The sequence below is a fragment of the Vidua macroura genome, chromosome 21 (genome assembly GCF_024509145.1).
Source record: "Vidua macroura isolate BioBank_ID:100142 chromosome 21, ASM2450914v1, whole genome shotgun sequence".
NCBI classification, from domain to species: Eukaryota; Metazoa; Chordata; class Aves; order Passeriformes; family Viduidae; genus Vidua; species Vidua macroura.
Window position 1 is genome coordinate 256,356 of NC_071591.1, and position 20,353 is coordinate 276,708.

At 38.8% G+C, this 20,353-nt stretch overlaps 1 protein-coding gene across 5 annotated transcripts in view; it reads right to left on the minus strand.

The window, feature by feature from the left end:
- RALGPS1 (Ral GEF with PH domain and SH3 binding motif 1) overlaps positions 1-18,073 on the minus strand; it is a 78,601-nt gene extending 60,528 nt beyond the window's left edge. For 4 of the 5 annotated variants that reach the window (XR_008440271.1, XM_053996511.1, XM_053996513.1 and 1 more), the window contains exons 1-10: positions 17,968-18,073; positions 15,533-15,649; positions 11,095-11,281; positions 9,214-9,329; positions 7,077-7,184; positions 6,660-6,710; positions 3,650-3,733; positions 3,074-3,163; positions 2,866-2,958; positions 2,382-2,508 (exon numbers count right to left, since the gene is read on the minus strand). Coding sequence is in view for 4 of the 5 variants with exons in the window: in XM_053996511.1 (XP_053852486.1) it covers positions 2,382-2,508; positions 2,866-2,958; positions 3,074-3,163; positions 3,650-3,733; positions 6,660-6,710; positions 7,077-7,184; positions 9,214-9,270 (610 nt within the window). In the remaining variant the exon portion in view is untranslated. The remainder of the gene's footprint in view (positions 1-2,381; positions 2,509-2,865; positions 2,959-3,073; positions 3,164-3,649; positions 3,734-6,659; positions 6,711-7,076; positions 7,185-9,213; positions 9,330-11,094; positions 11,282-15,532; positions 15,650-17,967) is intronic. The other variant, XM_053996512.1, reaches the window with a different exon arrangement.
- Positions 18,074-20,353: the final 2,280 nt, after the last annotated feature.

Below are 20,353 nucleotides of genomic sequence, written 5' to 3' on the forward strand. Positions count from 1 at the left end.
ACAGTAAGTATTAGTCTCTCATATTATAGCCTGAGATTGGAAACATAACAGTAGTTGTCTCCTGTATTCATCTGGTTACACAAAATGTCCAACTGCACCTTAGAATGCAGGGAAAGCTTTCCTTTACAAGAAGAGCAACACTGCCTCGTCTTTGCCATCAGCAGGGAGAGGGTCTCTCATGTATGAAACAAGATACAACATATGCAGGAGGATTCAAAGTCTCAAGAAGACTGGCTAAAGACCAGCAGGAATTTCAGATTCAAGCCTGTAACTCAGTTGGATTAGGAAGGAAACATGCAGATTTTTTTCTTTCATTACCCAAGTCTTTTATTAGCCTTGTAACACACATGGTCATTTCAGAAATATTTTAAATCTTGTATAAAAGTGACTTGGAGTGATTTTGTAATAACTGGGTAGTATTAAAATATTTCTCACACAAGGCTGTGAGCTAATTCTATAAACCAGAGTAACTGGAAAACTTCAGTGGCAGTTTTAATTTCCCAGTACATTCTCCAGCTCATTTCAAGCAATCTCAGGCTTCCACAGATGAAATAAGAACCATTCTCTCACAACGAAGTAACTTTCTTGCAGTGAGTCAAGAGGCTCTACAGCACAAAACAGGATCCCCAAGAACTCTGCAAGTCCTCACATCTGGTCATTCTCAATTCAGTTGTTTTATATTCAGTAGTAACTCCTAAAATCATCTACTCCTAAAATCATTGGTCTTACTTGCTCATTTACACAGAATAAAGAAGCTGTTCTGTAAGTAATGCTGTCTTCCTTGAGAAGACATTTATTCACTGAAACAAGCCTCAATTGAATATTCTCTTTTAATAAGCTAAATATTAATTCAAATCTGAAATTATTTACACAGCAGTTTCAATAACTCATACCAAGCTTTCAATACAGTTTTAAAAGTATGGTCATTAGGAATGGTCATCAAATTTATTAAATAAGAAATATTTTATATAAGCAGTGCTGATTGTTTTCCACAGCAAGTTGTACTAGGACTCATGCTGCTTGACCTATTCATAAGTGATCTGTAAACAGGAATTAACAGAAACAAAAATCTGCTAATGATATTCATTAACTGAGAGGAGCAAAGAGAAGGGCAGACTGGTTGGAATTATGGAAGGATTTATGAGATAAACTGCTTGGACAGTAAAACAGAAGATGAAAATCTACAGACAGTGTTACATACAAGGGATAAACAAAGAATCCTGACTTTCCATATAAAATAAGAAGAGCAAACCACTGCCAATAAAGGCATAATCTTAGCATTACAATAAACAGTTCATGCTACTCTGTGATTGCTGCTAAACATTGAGGTAACTGAATGTTAGAAATTATCAAGTAGAGCACAAAAAGCTTCCTGAAGTAACTGTATAAAATATAACCTGCACTTCTATCTTGAATTTTACAGGCAGTACACTTCATGTGCACCCTCTTCCCCTAACCAAAGGATACAGGACTGAAACGCGGCCCAGGCAAGTTGTCAAGGATGCCAAGTGGCATCTGTACAAGGCATGATCAAGTAATCCAAGGACTCTTCCTTTTGGAAGAGAGGTAATTGAAGATTTACTGTGAAGGCAACAGATAATGACAGAAAATGAAGTCCATAATGTCAGGAGTAGCCTCAAGCTGTGTAAGGAACAAGGTAGGGTTTATCTAGTGAAGGTAAAAATTACCATATTCAATTCAAGCAAAAGAATGTGGTACTGGACAGAGTTGAAGAAATTCTGCCAGCTGGGTGTTGTGCATGCAAGTTTATGTGTGTTTAAAGCAAGAGTGCAAGTGTTCACAGAAGATAAATCCATTGAAGCATTAGGGGTTACCAATACAGATAGCAATTCTGGCCCAGGAAGGCTAAGCAGAACTCTTGAGCTCTTGCTATCCAGGGTCACCAATTTAAAAACTTTTATTCTTTTTAGCTGCAGTTTAGCATCTGACTAAATCACTAATAAAGCCAGAAAACAGTTCATTATATTGGACTATTTTAATTAAAAATAACCTTTTTGCAGAAATACTTCCAGGTGAAATACTGACCAAAAAACCAATTCATCAAATGGCTACTTGGTATATGTCACAAAAGAAAAGGAGACAATATCAAGATGGCACAGCATTTTAACCGTAGGTCTCCCTTTTAATACATTTTTGCATTGAATGACACATATATTTATTCAGCACCTGAGAGAAAAACTCCTTCCAAAAGTATGTAAACATATGTATAGCCCAAAAACCTCAACCTGACCTAATTTTTCCAAATATGAAATGGAGTGAACCATTCTTCTACATAGAGGGTTCTTCAGGTACACAACATGGTACATTAGCACTCGTCTGTCAATGAGCTACAGATAAATAAGGTAATTGTTCACACTCACCTAAATATGGAATTGTAGGAACCATTTTTAAGCTTCTGATGTACTCTCGTGTCCTTTTATAATTATCTTCCTTAGACAGTAAATAGTCTAACTTCTCAAAGGTGGTCTTGTCTTTCCGATTCAAAAGCTACAGAGAAAACGGAGATCATAAAATTTTCAAAGACAAATCCACACAAAACTAACAGTCAATAACTTGTTGAATTGCCCAGAGTAAAGGACAGCATAGTCTAGTTAAGATTAAATTTATCATCATCACCCAAAGCAGCACAATGTTTGAAAACATGCCACCTGTTAAAAAAAGGACATTTAGTGTAGATCTTAAGCTATGAAAAAACATGAACACTATTTCTGACTAATTTGTCAGTGATTCTCATATCGCTAAGAACATAAAAGTATCTTCCTCCAGAGTTTACAATATGACAAATTCCAAAGAACCTCAAAATTCAAACAAGACAGAAGGGACAAGGGTCAAGGTGACACTTACAGCCCAAGTTTTGGTCAGCCTGAAGATAGGTGCGCTTTGCAGTGCTGACACCACAGACATAAGAGAATGAAGATTGTTCAGTTCTAGAAGCTTCTGAAAAAAGGGAATAATAGCTTTTAGCACACTGGAAAGGGCTCACAGGAGTAGTGCAGAAACAAACATGAAGGAATTAAGGTTTCAAATGATAGTGTAAGAAATCTGCACTTACTTTAGCTATTTTCACAAAGTGGCTCAGTATTTCTGCCCTTATTTTTAAGGTCTGTGCTGTTAATATTTCTCGTACAACCCAAAAACTGACCTATAAAGTAAACACATACAACTTTAATTTATTATAAAAAAATGGACTTTATTAGTCTATTAGATGAAGTATTTGCAAACTCTGACAATGCTCCAGAAAGAAAACAGGGTAAGGAAAGAAAAGATTTCTGATCCCATGAATTCTCATCTGTATTACTGCAATTGCCCTGAAGCATTACCAGCATAAGAAGTAGAGAAGTGAGACAACAAGATAACTGAATGAGCAAGTGAACCCAGAAAAAAGAGAAAAAATTGCTAGTGTTGCACCATAGCAAAACAAATCAGGAAGTAATAATTAGGAACAAATGGTCTAGAGGAACAACATGAAAATGTGGACAAAGCAATTGAAAACAGGAGTTGTAATTTAAAAATCTTAATCCCCGTTTGGAAAAATAGGTTTTAATTCACATGAGTAATTCCGTTTAACTTTATACTCAAAGACAACTGTCAAACAGTACCTGTTCATGACAGTAATCAAATTATATACCTGGTTAAACCTCCTAGTAAAGGCAACAATGTTTGGAGCGAGGGTGTGTTTTTCTTTCTTATTCCATCCACAGCTGGCTAGTTCCTAGGAAACACATTTTAAAATTGCCTTAACAAACAGAAATGAGTTCTCCTTAACACTAATTCTAAATCACTCTTCTGTTTTTAGACCCACAAGTCTCAATTTCAATCAAAATGTTGTTCAACTTTCCAAAGGTACACTACTGATTTTAGACCCCTTCATATGAAAAGGCAGAGTCAGCCAAAGAGAATTCTGCCTCTGTAAAGCACTTTGTAATGCTGATATATGGAACGCACTCTAGAGATCTGCACATGCCTGTGTGAGCAGCAGGAAAAGCACTTCCAGCTCCAAACACATTTTGAATCCCCGTCTCCAGGACTCTAAACTTCTGCAGATAAAAATGCCAATTTGCATCTGTCAGGACACAGATTCTCCACATGAACAGTCCATGTCTCGTCTTATGATACTATGATATGTTTATGTGGAAAAAAAAAATCTCAGACACTCTACTAGGGACAGCAAAACTTACCTTTGTCAGAGAAGTGGAAGAGATCAGTAACCTAAGAATATTAAGCGGTTGCAAGAGGGCTAGTGAGTAATAACAATGGAAAATCCTGTGTATGGCAAAATCATTTGACTAGGTTTAAATTCAGTTTGAATAGGAAGGTTGATAAATGTGAGTGATTCAAAATGCCCCTGCTGATTTTTTTGTACTACTACAATATACCGTGTTCGAGAATTACACTTCATCTCTTTTTTTTTTTTTTTTTTTTGGCATGGAGAGATGCTGGTGGTTTCCTCAACACGCACAGTCATAGGAAACATTCCCATCAAGCGTGCAAAACCCTGAAATTTGTGGAGATTGCAATTTCAGGACTTGGGAAAATATCTAAATAAAGCCACATAGAAATCTAAAATGTAAGCATAATTATTTCTGCTGGAGAACAAAGAATTGTTAACTAGACATCCTCTTTCTAAACTCCGCAAAGTAAAATGCGAATGTGTTTTATAGTAATAGCTGCTGAAAAGCAGGAAAAAGCCTCAGCAAATACCACACTTAAAGGATGTCTGTGTGTTTGAGATAAGACTTAGCAACCAAATGTAAAAGCTTAAGTATTTCCATCTATGCATAAGGTCATGTTAAAATAATAAAACCTTAAATTTCAACTAGAAAATGTTAACTTTCTTAGTCTAATAACTTACCTAATAGCAAGGGGCAGTTTCATGACAAGTACAAAGACTATTTCTTACTTTAAAACCTAGTCCTACAGTTGGCAGAATTTCAGGATAGAAACAGTTGCTTATTTTTGGCAAATTATATTAACAGTTCCAATAAAATGAAAATCAGAAAGCACAATTAACAACTAATAGTTCATGGTAGCTGGTACATATTCAAAGATCTACATTCTAGCAGAAGCTGAAAATACAACAGTTTTCCTTCTGATCACTCCTCAGTGAGTTGCATCTATTTGCCAAAGTAGGAAATTTCATTTTCAAAAGACAAAATGAAGTAATTATAAAGGAAAAGAAGAACAGCAAATCACTTGTTTCGGGATATTTTTTGCTATAAAGTTCTATAGCACAGGTCTCATAGCAACTAAAGTAAATGCAAAACTTGCTTTAAAAATTAACATCTATAGTTTTATATTTTATTTTTTAATTAATTCATCTCAGAGTATGACACTACCTCTGCTTTTGGCAAAGGTAGTTAGAATAAAAAAAACCCTCTGTTTTGTTCTGATATTTGTCTAAATAAAACTTCCTCATGGAAAAGTATCTATGTATCAATTTGTACATATTGAAAATTTTTTGCTAGCAGATTTTTCTATGGGCATTGCTAATTTCTTATTGCATTATTTGTTTGCTATTTTCTTCCCCACAGGAAAGAAAAATCTCCCCAACTGCCTGGAGCACACATGTAATTGCAGGAGCATGAAAGTGTTTTCAGCTATAAAACTGTCTTGGTGTTCTTGGGGGAAAAAAGTAATTATCTGACAGGAAGACAACAGATAGACCAATTTTTTATTTCCTTCCTATATTTTCTCAAAATAGAAGTCGGCTAATCTCTCTGAACTACTGTAATAAATGATTTTGTTAGTGACCTAAATAGGTGGCTAGAGCTTCCACTCAAAACCTTCTAAACTTGACTGCCCCTACTGATGTTGTCAGAAATTCAGTTCTGCTGACATTATGGGGGGGCATGGGCTGCCCATTATACAATCATGATACTCCAACCTTAGGACAAGAAGACAACAAGCCACAATGGACCCATGTTCTTATATTAAAAACACCTGAAGCAGGAGTCACGTGATTCTTGTACCTTTTGCAGTAAATAAATTTATCATATTTTTTTGCAATTCTGTCATATTCTGACAATTACTTTTATTCTTCATTTCTCAAGTTCTTATTACTGATTTTCAAATGTCTATGTTAACCTTGACTGCTTTTCCTCAACAGGCCTCGAGTTCCCTTCTGTGTCTTTCTTAAAAGTTTAAAATCTTAAAAGACAATAATACACTAACTTTTAAGGGGTTGGGCTGATTTAATCACAGCATTTATTATTCTGAATCTTAAAAATGATTGTACAAATTAAGAAGCTTATAAAGCAGTTGATGCAGTCTAACACTGAGATTATGGCCAGAGGCAAGAGTCAAAAGTCTGAAATCAGATATGAATTGAAAAACAGCAGTAGAAGGGAGAATAGAGAATTTTTACACTTGATAAACTTATCGTGAAGAAACACTCCACTCAAAGCAAGACAAGAAGACATTCAGAAAAGCACAGTTATCCCCTCTGGCAACAGATGATAAACCAAAGTAACTCATGCTGGATTATAGATTCACCGTACTAACAGGGAATATACCTAGAAAAACATTAGTGCTGTGCAAGAAGGTGAGCATTTTTGAACAAAGAAAGTATTCTTTGAATCGTCACATTTCCTCAGGCACTGAATTGCAAAGATGTAAGCAGATGGTTTAAGAAAACCTACCTCAGGCTGTATAGCTTTAAATACTGGCATATCCATCAATGTTATCTGGCTCTGCAATGAAGACAGAATTATCATGTAATATGAAGAGCTAACAATGACGTATTTCTATCTGCTCTTCAGTAACTACAAACCATACACATATTCCCCACTAACCAGAACTAACCTATGCTAGGGTCTCCTATAAGACTTTATACAGTAAAACAAATATGCTGTGTCAGGTCAGTACTAAATGATTAAATTCCAAGACAGGCTTATTTTATTGAAGCTGATAAAGTCAGACATTTGTTTTCAAAAACACTGGAGATTTATTTAAAAGTTTGTTGGTTTTTTTTAAGAAAAAATATTTCATGTATTTTCTAGTACTCTGAACCCTGAGTATTATACAAGCTTAAATGCAAAAATAACATTTATACTTACGGCAAACTCCTCAGGAGTTACTTTCAACACATCAAATACAACTGCATCGTAGCTTTTATTGGCATAATCTGAACTTCGCCCTTCCAGAGAATCTGAGCTGCTACTACCCTACAAAGAAAGAGAGTAGGCTTATCTGTAGAATGATTAATTTCATCTCAAAATCAGGAAATAAAGATGTGTAAAAATATTAAGTAATGACAAGAAAATGTATGAACTTCAAGAAGTTTCAGACACCAAATTATCAAATTTAGTTTTGCACTGTTCACAAACGTTTCCAACTTCCTTCTGCAAAAACTACAGCAACATAAAATTTTAGCCCTATGAAATTTTCAGATTTAGCAAGACATTTTTAAAATCATAGACTAAATGAAAGAGCTGTCGCACAAAAGGAAATGTGTTGAGATTTTGAAGATTCATTTTCCACGGGATTTTTAAAATTAAATGCTCAAAGTAAAGACTAGGTAGATCTAAGTCAACTTGCTTTATCCACAACATTGTAACAAAGGGAAAGCTGACACATTCCGAAATTTAACCTGCACACTACTGATTAAGAAAGCCTGACATTTGTACTGGTCAAATCCAAGAAGAGAATAAAGGGGAATTAGTAGAAATGTAGACAGTTATGTTGTATCAGAAAAGTGCCAAGTCAGCATTCAGAAAGAGAAGCACTGCTTCACTATCTACTGAGGGTAGTGAGGAAAGGATCAAGACTAATACAGTCTTGTTGGACTTTCAAAAGATTTTTGAATGTTGTTCCTCACTCCAAAGACATTAAGCCCTAGCACAGAAACTGTCCTTGCAATACTAAATAATTAGTCACAAGGTAGTTGTTACTAGCACTGAAAATATGTGAGCCCGAAGAGATTTATGTACAAAAAAGTGATGTTTATTATATATTCAAGTATCTGGTAAACCCTGTAGTCTTATTGAAAACTATGGATCTTTATTTATTTAATGTGGCAAAATAAAAAACCTGGCAATGAAAAACTGAGAAGGGTTGTCACAAGATTCGATTAAGTCTGGAAAAGCAAAGGAGAAAATATGTAACAGATTATTAAATATGCTCCTTTATAAATCCATGGTGCACCCAACTTTGGAATACATATACAGCATTACTGTCCACCTTAAAGCCGAAAAAGTTTCTCCAATCCCACATTTAAAATGTGTGCTTTACAAGACAAGCTTAACTGTAGCTGATTAAAAATATTTCATCATAATATTAGATGAGAGCAAAAAACTAGAAAAACTCCAGCAGCTCATTCCCAAGCAGTGTTCCGTTGGCTGTCATGGAGCAACAAACAGGCTGTTAGCTGTGCACACAGCTCAACATGGAACGAGGTAGCTTTTGGAAGTAGCACAAATGAGCCACCTGATCGCCAAAGGATACAAACATTAAAATTAACAAAATTGTAGAGCACTTTCTCACTAGCAGACCAGTAAATTGAAAAGAAAAAGAAAAAGAAAAAGGAAAGAAAAAGAAAAAGAAAAAGGAAAGAAAAAGGAAAGAAAAAGGAAAGAAAAAGGAAAGAAAAAGGAAAGAAAAAGGAAAGAAAAAGGAAAGAAAAAGGAAAGAAAAAGGAAAGAAAAAGGAAAGAAAAAGGAAAGAAAAAGGAAAGAAAAAGGAAAGAAAAAGGAAAGAAAAAGGAAAGAAAAAGGAAAGAAAAAGGAAAGAAAAAGGAAATAAAAAGGAAATAAAAAGGAAAGAAAAAGGAAAGAAAAAGGAAAGAAAAAGGAAAGAAAAAGGAAAGAAAAAGGAAAGAAAAAGGAAAGAAAAAGGAAAGAAAAATGCAGCTGTTTATTTCTGGGTTCAATTTCTGCCAGACTCCATTTTGATGGTGTATTACACTGCTCACTGCTCTGAACTCACCAATAATCGATGGCTGCTCTACATTACAGAATAACGGGTCAAATGTGCTATTTAAACAAAATGAGTAAACATTAACAACAACAATAAAAAAACATGCCTGTGAACACCAAAAACCATGGAGTGTTCTACAATTACTCCCTTGCCATGTTGGTTCTTTTTCTTACAAATGGTGTGGTATTTGACTAGTAGTGCAAAGGGCTTCTGTGAAAGCTGAAACAAGCCAAAATTTCCATTTTGATATGGGAGCTAATAAAACCTAATGAACTGTACCTCTGGAGTGGCGGAGGTGACCATCACACTGGCCATGAGGTCATTCCTTTTATACATGCTCTCCACAAGATGCGGGAGGTTTCAGCTCAGCCAGCACTGGTTGAAAACAGAAATTCCTGCAAAGCAAATTACTTGTGGAATAAATCAAATTTATAAAAAAACCCAAAATGCACACAGAAAATAACCCAGCAATACAAGATATTTCATTTTTCCTACTCAAAGCAAAGGACTTAGGAGATAGATGCTCTTTTCTTTTCCAGGTACCAACTGTGAAGGAGTACAATCGAATATTGCTAAAGCCATGCCAAGTCCTTACCCCTACCTCCACTCAACTCAAGAAATGCAGGGGGGAAAAAAGTATTATTTGTCATTCATATTGAATTAAGTTTATATAAAGTCCCTCCCAGGCAGGACAAAGTCTCAGAAACTGCAGGCTATCACAAACTGCTTACAGAAGTAGCAAGTTAGCTCAAGCTCTGATTCCCTTTAACTGAGAAAACAGCATGGTTGTGTCATCATTCCCCACAGGACACATGGATGAGCCCACGGCAGGCACTGCCACTGATTCCTGTAAATGGACTCTTTCAGCAAAATCTGTAGTTGCTCACATGTGCAGCAAGGGATGCTGCCACATCTTCCTCTGCGTCCTCGTGTTCCCTCCCACAACACTGATCGCACCAACAGAAAAATTCTGAAAAAGCAAAACAGCTAAGAATAAAAACAACCTCTTATTTTACTCTCTTTAGAAAGAGGAAGTCTTCACTTCTCATTCCTACAATGACAAATGATTCTCCCCAGGATCTCACATGAAACAAGTCACTAATTTTGCTTCAAATAATGCCAAAATCTTCTCTGCTAAACAAGGCAAGAGTCAATTTCTTTTATATTTTCTTCTGATAAAGTTAACTCATTTTGAGCACTGACAGGCTGCTCAGTATTTCTAGGTCTGGAGTTGCTCTTCTTAACAGTCCTTACAATCCTGAAGTGGAAAGTAATTCTGTAGATGTAATTTCTTTAACATGTGGCATTTACATTAAGCCCACAAAAATATTATTGTGTCCTCCATCCCTGCCTTTCTGAATAGGTTCTCCAGGGCATGAGGAATCAATAATGATGTGAAAGGGGAAAGAAAAATCCCATATGTGAACTTGTATCATGCCCAAGTTCAGTTTTACACGAAGTTTTAATGTTCATTATATCAAAGCGAGACAAAAATGCTTTAATACCTAAACTCAAAATCACTAATATACTTTTGCCTTTCAACATTCAGCACATACATAAATCCTGCAAGGCTAGAAACTTTCATTCTAGACAGGGTCAAAATAGATTCCCCTCGCCTTACCCCCTTCCCTCAAAATGTTCCAAATATAACACAAGCATTAAAAATGCACTGCTTTTTCCTATGTGCAAAGATTTCTCCAAGATTCACATCTATGAAAAAATGCTTCTCTATACACCCACTTGTTTTGCTACCTTCATGAAAGTCATAGGAAGCAATTATCCTTTTAAGTCAAGTCCGCTTGATCATTTGGAGTGTTTCCCCACCCGCAGAAAGCATCAATCTGCACACAAAATAACACAGGAGCTAATACTATGCCCATGGTATGAAGAGGCTGTCAGACAACATAGGGAAAGATATTAAAAATAATATTCCCCTGCACTCGCCATACTTCACACTAACAAGATTAAAAAGAAATTTCTCAAATCCCAGAAATTATCAGAGGCCCAAAATGTTGGCAATAAAATGTAAGAAGTCACTTAAATGGCGTACAACTTCTTTTCATAGCTTTTGATTCATACAATTTATTTCAACTTGTTCACGTTATTCATTAAAATGCTGCATTACACAAACAGTGCTAAAAATCAAAACTAAGGAAACACCTTATCTGTTTGTATGGAAGGTTCACAGGCACACTGCAGTAGCTCTCCTTCATAGGCTGCCAGAAGTAAAGTGGAGAAATCAGGATGCAACAGACACCAGAGGTTGTCTGTTCTTCTTTGCCAATTTGACAAACCCATTTAGATATGCAGCGCTTTCTGAAGCAAAACTGAAGACAGGCAAAAACAACTGGGAAAAAAAAACCAAAAATACCACCATCAAAACCAAGCACAGAAGTAAACCTTAGAGCCATTATTTTACCAGCATTTGTCAAATCTTGTTATCTATGCCACAGGCATTATTCTCTGAAAGTAAAATGCAAATTTTATACTGCTGTTAGTAATACGCACGTAATGCAGTCAAAATGCCCATAAGTTCAGTCTCAGTACTAGTTACCCAACTCACGAGAAAATCACCGAGACTCTTAAGCACAGAAAACCACTCTTGGCCAACAAAGTCCATGTGCTCTAATTTCTGAATGCTAGCAGAGCAATCTGAAGAAGTTACTGACTGTTCACATTGCTTTTAGCAAATACAAAGATAACCATGTCAGCAACCACTGATGACCATTGTTCTTATTGATTTTTTCATTGAAGGGAAAAATACTGAGCTATATAGGCTTCTTACCAGCCCTAACTCAGCCATTCCAGACTCTACAAGTCAACTGGCTTAGCTGATTTCAAAAACCATTTACTTACTACTTTCTTTAGTTGATTATGGTTTTCCTAATACCACTGAATCATGAACTGAAAGCTGCAACATGCTTTTAAGAAAATATACTTCAGCATTCTACCAAAAGATAAATGTTCTTTCTTAAGCTTAAATTAGCTGGACAACTGGTTCAGTGAGAACAATTAAAGTGCACTAGGGCCCTACCTGGGCACTGAAACTTGGTTAGAAACAACAGAAGTAAGCAGTAGGGTTTGCGGTTTTTAAAAAATAAATTTAGAACAGATCAGTTCCAGTTGGAAGGGGCATACAATGATCATCTAGTCTCACTGCCTGACCACTTCAGGGATGACCAGAAGTTAAAGCATGTTATTAAGGGCATTGTTCAAAGGCTCTTAAACACTGACAGGCATGGGGCACCAATCACATCTCTATGAAGCCTGCTCCAGTATTTGACCACCCTCTCAGCTAAAGAAATGCTTACTGATGTTTACTCGGAACCTCCCCTGGTGCAACTTTGAATCATTCACATATGTCCTGCCCCTGGATTCTCGGCAGAAGAGATCACCATCTCCCTCTCCACGTCCCCTCTCAGGAAGCTGCAGAGAACAACGAGGTTGCTGCTCAGCCTCCTTTTCTCTAAACTAGATGAACACGAAGTCCTCAGCTGCTCCTCAGAGGATATGCCTTCCAGAATTTGGTATCAGACATCACAATGGTTAACTGGCATTGATCAAGACAAGGGAATGAAGAATACCTACAACATCTTGCTTTTTACCTTTAGCAAGACCAACAATATACTATTACACTCCACTGGCAACACCCAACCTGAAGACACATTTACAACACACCATATATTCAGAGCTCATATTCAGGTCTGAACTGTTTTTCATCATTGCATTCATTTTCCTTTTCTTCATTCCTAAACTACTCTTCCAGATGTTCACCACCAGAAGGGTTCTTTCCTTGATAAACCATGAACAAAGTCATACTCAGATGCTGTGGGCATAGAGTACAAACCAAAGTATGTTAGCATAGCTAACTACTGGAAGAAAAGGGTTCTATTACAAAAACAGAATGAAACAATAACAGGGTTATATTTTTTGTCCCTGTGCTTGCAATCAGTCACTGATGTGAAACTTGTATCACCATCTACATCATGTCCACCTTCAGCCCTCTTTAGGGCAGGGTGGTGTTTGGGGAGAAGTCCCATCTTTTTGTTCTACTGGTAATAAAGACAAAAAGGCAAATACCACTGCAGTATCTAAATCAATGCACTGCTTATTCTCCATATACAGATGTTTACATATCTTCCCCCCCCTCTCATTAGGTTTCTTTTAGGTCAGTATCATAACTTTATTAAAAAAAAAAAAAAAAGAAAAAAAGAAAAAAGTAGATTCAAAAGGATTTCAAAATCCTTTTGAGCTTGCACAATTTAGAAGCTGTTTGTCATTGCAGTGACAGAGCAAACCATCCTGGAAGGATTTGTAAAGGAGAATTTCTTTACTTCTTTCAAAGCAGCAGCTGATGAGTGCTACATGTATACTTGGTAACCTAGAGAAACACAAACCTCAAAAGCACTGAGCAACACTGATGCAAGACCCTTTAATTCTGGACAGCATCCTTTCCCAAAAGTACAAACATCATGTATCTTCATTTGTGCTCCATCCAGTAAGTACTACATCTCAAACCTCATTTCTCATCCCCTCACATATGACTCCTGCAAAGTGGAGGGGAAAAGGATCATACCTCCTAGAGTAATTATAGAAATTACCCATGTGAACCCCACTTCCTCCAGAAAATAACTATCTGTATGCCACTCTGACCCCTTTTATGACATCCACTTCATGTACAAACACAGATATGAGACCAGACTGTTGAGCTGTGTTAATGATCATAATGCTTTATATGAAAAGTCTCTTAATTTCAAAAAGTCCTTTTGAAGTAATTAAATAATAGACCTTGGTGGACATTTGGACAACATGAAAAATTCTAGAGCATTTGAAAGCCTGGATTTAAATAATAATTGCCTACTAACAGTTTATTAAGAACAAAGCAATTAGGCTACAGAAGATTAGTCATAGAAATGTGATGGCTTTTTAAAGATCTTCCAAAGCAAACACTTGTGTATTTTCAGTGTCCATTTCACCATGAAGTCCCTAATATATTTCACTGTGCTTTAGGCAACAGTACCACCTATAGATAAAACAATAGATATGAACAATTTAGCACTTTCATGCACATCCTTTTCTGAGAAACTTCTTACTATATTTAATGATGAATAATGAAAATGTAACAGAAATAAAATGGGGCTGTGGATTAATTCAGCTGACCATAAGCTGAAATCACTCAAGTAAATAACTATCCCTCAATAACATGCATTGTCCCTGAGTAAAAAGGCTGAAAGAAAACAAATCTTGCATCGTTTCCCAATAGCTGCCACTGGATCAAGTCTAAGTCAGGAAAAAATACATTCAAAGTTGACTTCCCTTTCTAAAATGCTCTCAACTCTCCTACTTCCACCCCTCCAGTGCATGTACTCAAATGAGTTCAACTGTGAGCAGAGAAGCAGCTGCTGTGATGAGTTCAAGAAACAACTTCAGAATCCAAGTCCTAAACTCTTGGGCTTTATGAATACACAACTGATTTGAATTATATCTAACAGTATATTAAAAACTACACCTAATGCGCAGGTCATGCATTCATGACATGCTTTACTTGATTTGTCACATGTTACACTAGACTGCCATTGGTCTCTTTGTTGTCACTATGCTGCCCTACAATTAAATTACCAGCTTTTCAAAGTAACTGTCATAGGGCAACCTGGATATATGTGGCAAAGACATATGTGGCAGACACTACATCAAAAACATAAGCTAACATTCTACAAGTGGAATAAAAATAAGGATGTCTTATTTTTCAAAATTATAATGAATGCAATGTCTCAGTTTTCTAGTTTGAGAGCTGTATGCAAAATTTCATATCAAAAGGCTGTCAAAAATTATTTCAAATCTCACACAACCCTCAGTTGATAAAACCATGAAAGAGTAGGAAGCTGACAATGCTGGCTTGAATGGACAATGCTATTCTTCTCATTATGCCTCACATCTTTACTATATATATCCACTCATTACTGAGCTCACACTAATGACCATTTATTATATTTACAAATTTACTCGTAAGTGTTTTCTTCTCTCCATTCTTCTATCTGCAACATCACTTACTGCATCAGGAAGTAATAATATGATCGAAATTATTTGTATAAGCCCAAAAAGTGCAGTAAAGTGAATTCTACTACATAAAGACAGCAGACAGATCTCCATCTGGCTACCTAAACAAATTAAGACAAGAAATACAGTACGGGTTTCTAATCATTAGAAATCATTTGAAGAACTTTGCATAGACTGGAATTTTATCTGTGTCTGGAAATCTTTACATCAATGTTCCATATCAAGACAGAGCTGCAGTGCTCTCTCCAGCAGAAGTCCTCCTTCAAAAGTCATTACCCTTCAAGCAAGTCTGCAAACTTGAGTATCTTAGAAGACCAACATATATGTTCAGTGAAGTTTTACTTTAAGGGAATCCTCATGAAAGGAAAAAATCTTTAGTCACAGGAAAAGAAATATATATCTGCAAATTATAGTAAAATACTAGTACAACTCAAGTTCTCTAAACAGAAGAGAACTGACAGACACTTCTGTAATCTCTGGTTATCAAATGTAGGTGAAAATGTGAAATACCTGTAAACTTTAAATACAATTGCATACTTACAGTGGAATAAGGCAGCTGTGCTCTCAACCCATTTTGCTGCACACCACCATTAGTTCGTTGCTGGGTCCAGCTCTGGCTTTTCAGCAGTTTTATCTCTTGTTTAAAAGCATAACATTCCTGTAAATACCAAGAAACAGGATTACAGTGACATTTATTTTACAACTCAATTCTTCTCAAACTATGCACTCCTCACCTGAAACATGTGCTCTGGTATTTTTATTTTACCTCTCCCTCACAACTTTCATTGTTAGTTCCCCATTCTAGTTTCATTGGTATGTGATACATTCCCAAACTCAAAAGAACTACACATACATCTCAGAGAGAAGAGCAATGTACTCGTAAGTTTCATAACTAAATATACTCCAAATATATGCTTGTAACTCTCCCTCTGTCAATCAACACAAGGTCCAAGCCAACACGCATTATTTATTGGTTTCACTCACTTCTTTCAAGGTGCTTTACAAATTTTAAATGCTACTCATCCTCACACCATCTTCTTCAAGGCTTAACTAAACAAAGCAAAATGGACACAAATTCAAATAGAATAATTCTTTTATCTCTGTATCAGCAAATAAAGCCATAGCTCTTCCAACAAACATCAGCAGCTACAAACCTGAGAAAAATACTGCTTAGGTAACTAATTTTGGTGATATTTACATTAGACATAGCCCTTCCCTTTTCTCCTCTTCTGCCTTATACCAACTTCTATAAAACCTAATGTTTAATAAAATTACACATCAAATGAGAAGAAAATAATCTCAAAGACAGCTTATTTTATATAGACTGACATGAAAATCTCATTAAAACACATGTTGCTTTGATAAAGGTAAAAAAATCACTGCAGGTCAATTTGTGTTACAACTGTGCCTCTACTACAGTCTTTATTTTTGTTCTATCGCTAGGGAACTTCCCCCTTAAAAAAGCCTGTCTTCTAAACTAGAACTATACACAATTCCTACAGCATCAAAGCAAGCTATCTTTTGCTAGAAAAGCAGTGTTCTTTTGACACACCCAAAACTCATCCAGTAGGCAATCCCTGCATGGGCAAATGATCCTAGTTCATAGAATAATCAAAATGACAAGTTAAAAATGGGTTAGCATCTACTTAAGTATTTCAATCAAATTACAGACATGATGCCTGCTGTCTGCCCTGCATCACACGGCATTTTAGTAAAGGGCAAACCTTGTAATTACTATGCACCTGAACTTCTAGATGTCTTCCCTTCACTAAAATAAGGCAAATAAACAGAAAAACAATTAAAATAACTTGGTTTGAAAGTGTTTTGTATTAATTTTTCTTCAAACTGGTGCTACATCATGCAGGATGGGCAACATACAGAAAAGTAACACACAAGTGTGTGTAGTTCTGCTCTTTACAGCAGCTTCCTGTCCTTCTCAGACATGAAGAATATCTACCAGGCATGGCATGAATGGTCAAGAAAAGAAATATCTGACTATCAAGGCTAGACATAAAAGACAGATTGCAACATTCATAGATAAGGTTTCTGAGGCAAAGAATATTCTTCTGTATTTCAGACACCAACGCGTTTCAAATTTTTCAGTAATTAGTATGACAAGAATACATATGCTCCATTTTGTTGGGTTCAGAACAACAAACCACAGACAAAAGGCACGATGTACTTCTATAACCAAGAATTTCAACATCCATTTCCCCATCCACTACATGCCAAAGCCCCAGGCTGACATAAGGCTGCAGAAGCTAGACCAAAAACTATCTGAAGTGATTTGAAAACAGATCGCAGTCAAGGCTCTCAACAAGACCCGCACGTTTTCATCCACATGATATGCAAATAGTTTTCAAATTTATTCCTAAGGACACGGGAGGACATGGCCAACCCTGGGTGGTTTCCATCAGTTCCCCCCCAGACCCCGCAGCCGTACCAAGGCTGCTCCCGCTGTCCGCCCGGACTCAGCTGTAGCACCAGCTGCAACTGCCCGCCCCGCCTCACCGCACCGGGCCGGCCCCGGAGCCCCGCGGGCGGGCAGGGCCGTGGCGAGCGCTGGCCCCGCGCCGGAGCGACATCGCCCGGCGGGGAGGAGCCCGGGGCCCTTTCCCAGAGAGGCCACGGGGCTGGTCGGGCGGTCGCAGAGCGGAGAGGCGCCGCCCGGCCCCGCCAGAGCCCGGCGCCCACCCCGCCTCCCGCGCACCTGCCGCGCCCCGCGCAGGAGACGCCCGGCCCCGCCGTGGCGGGCGGCGATGCGGCAGCGCCCCGCGCCGCCCCCGGGGAGCCGGGCGCCGCCGGCCTCCCGCAAGCGGCGCCCCTGGAGGGTGAGCGCCCGTCTGGGCCTGTCGCCGCAGAGCTCCGCCCGCAACACACGCCCGGAGCGGGGACGGCAGAAGGCGGAGGGACGAGGGGCTGTGGTGGCCTGTCCCACCTTTTCTGCCGGGCACGCGGGGCTCGTCCGCAGCTCACCTGTTCGGGACTCGGTGCCCGCAGCAACGCCCACGGGCTCTCTCGGTGAGGGGAGGCGCCCTCAGCGCCACCGGGGACGAGGCCCGGCCCGGCAGGGGACCGCGGGGCGGGGCCGGGGCGCGCGGACTGACGCGCGCGCCGGCCAACCGGCTCCCCGCGCGGGAGCGCGCACCAATGGCCCGGGCGGGGCGGGAGCGCGCGAGCGCAGGTGCCGCGGCGCCGTCCTTGGCCGCGCCCGCCCCGCCCGCGCCCCCTGGCGGCCGCAGCGCGGCTGCGCACGCGGCTCCGAGAGGGCGGCAGGAGCGCGGGGCCCGGGGTCTGGGGGCGAGCCCGGGGTCTGGGGGCGAGCCCGGGGTCCGGGCAGGGCTCTCGAACAGCCCGAGCGTCCCTCCCGGTCGCAGTCCGGCCCTGGGCAGCGGGGCTGATCGCTCCCGGAGAAGAGTCACTGAAGTGCCGGCCGTTCGCGTCCCCCCCGCCGCAGCATGGGCTGTCTCTTCCCCTTCTCGACGAACCTCTCGGAACCTCCAAACTAAAGCCGGGGTTAGGTTCAGGTCCGGGTGATGATGTTGCAGGTCAGTGACCGTGTGTGTTCTTCCAAGGCAATCAAATAGAGCTCTGCGGGCTTCTTCGTAACTGAGAGTGGTACTTGAAGCAACGAGGCTAAAGGATGGTGCACCTTTCTCTGGTTTACAGCTTCTCTAAAAGCAACGCTCAGCACAGTGTGTGTAGGCATCACTACAGGAAAGCATTGGCTCTGTGGACTGGTGGGTGCATGCAGGATTCCATGCAGCCCATCGGACTGGCCTGCAGGTTTGCATGTTAGAGAACAAAAGCCTAGTGAGGGTATACAGAGGAGGCTTTGAGATACTGCATGATGGCCAGAATACATGTATAAGGTGTCTTTCCAATTTCCTGGTTACCAAAGGCTTTCAGTACCTATCAAACACAGAGCAGTTTAAACATCTTCAGACATCACAACTAAATGTGTATGAGTGTGCTTTTCAAAGCAGAAAAATTCAATTTGAGAATAAACTGTAAAAATAACTTTAAACATAGATTTGAGATCTGCTTATGAGTCCTGATGCTCACAACACCAATAACTATATCAAAGCCAAAGGCACCACACAGAAGGTATTTTCCCTACACTCCCCCTCAGAAAGGCTAAAGAAAATTAATTGCATTTGAATCTCCAACCATTTAATGGACTATTCTTATTTGAGTTTATCCTATTGGTGTACTGCCAAGCAACACACTTTCCTCTAATACATACAGCATCAGTTCCCACTAGAGCAAAAGTACAGAATTCTCTGGCAAAATGTTTTCTTCTCTGTCCTGTATCACCGTGCCAGGACATTAAAACAGCAGTCCATGTGCTAGAGTCTTTGAAAAATATACATTAGTTACTGGTATTTCTACAGGAATTTGGAAAAAAAATTATCTGAAAACCAGTTAACTTATCCAAATAATTATGAGATTCTGACAGTTACCAAACTGATGCTTAAAGTACTGTAAAATGGTGGTGTTCTGTGGCCAGGTAGGTCTCATACAGCACAGCAGGACAGCCTCTGAAATCCTGGGTATAAATACTGCTCTGCTAACAACTGAATCACCCAGCACCTGCTCCTCTTGAAGGTGTCATAATGAGGACTGGAAACCTTTTTTGTTCCTATTTTAGGCTTCTGCTATGTACAGCGCCTTAAATGACCCCTGCATAACATATTTTTAAAAATCAGCCAGCACCCTCTGGTGGAAAAGAATGCATAGACAAGTAATGTTAATTTAGACAATGTCATCAGCCATAGAATTTCCCTAAATTTTAATGAAATGTTTCTGTCTATAATTCTACACTGACTTTTGACATAATACTCAATTTAATTTTTTCCTAAACCCATGCACAATACAAATGTACTATGCTATTTCATATAGCTCATGAAATGTAGCATCCATGGGATTTGGCTTCATTTTCTCTGCATGATTATTGCTGGAGGAATATAAATTCTGTATGCCATGTTCATTGGCTATTCTACCTTCCCATCAACCTGTTTTCAAGAATTTTGCATTATGGAAAGTTAAGCAATGGGGCCTGTGTCTGCATGTACACAAAGATCAGGTGAACAGACCTGGTTCTTTTTAACCTAAACCAATTTTTTTTCTTAGCCATCTTAACAAACCTTTTTCACAAAATCTTTGTCTTTTGTTTTCTGCTTTGCTGAAAGTGGTATTTCATAGCACTTTTTAAACAAGTATTCAATCTCTGGGTCCGTTTTTCCCTTGATGCTGAATTCAGATGTGCCAGCTAGGATGAGAAAAATTCAGGTATTTCAGAACACTCATAGAATCAGAATGATTTGGGTTGGAAGGGACTTAAAAGCTCATCTCATTCCAC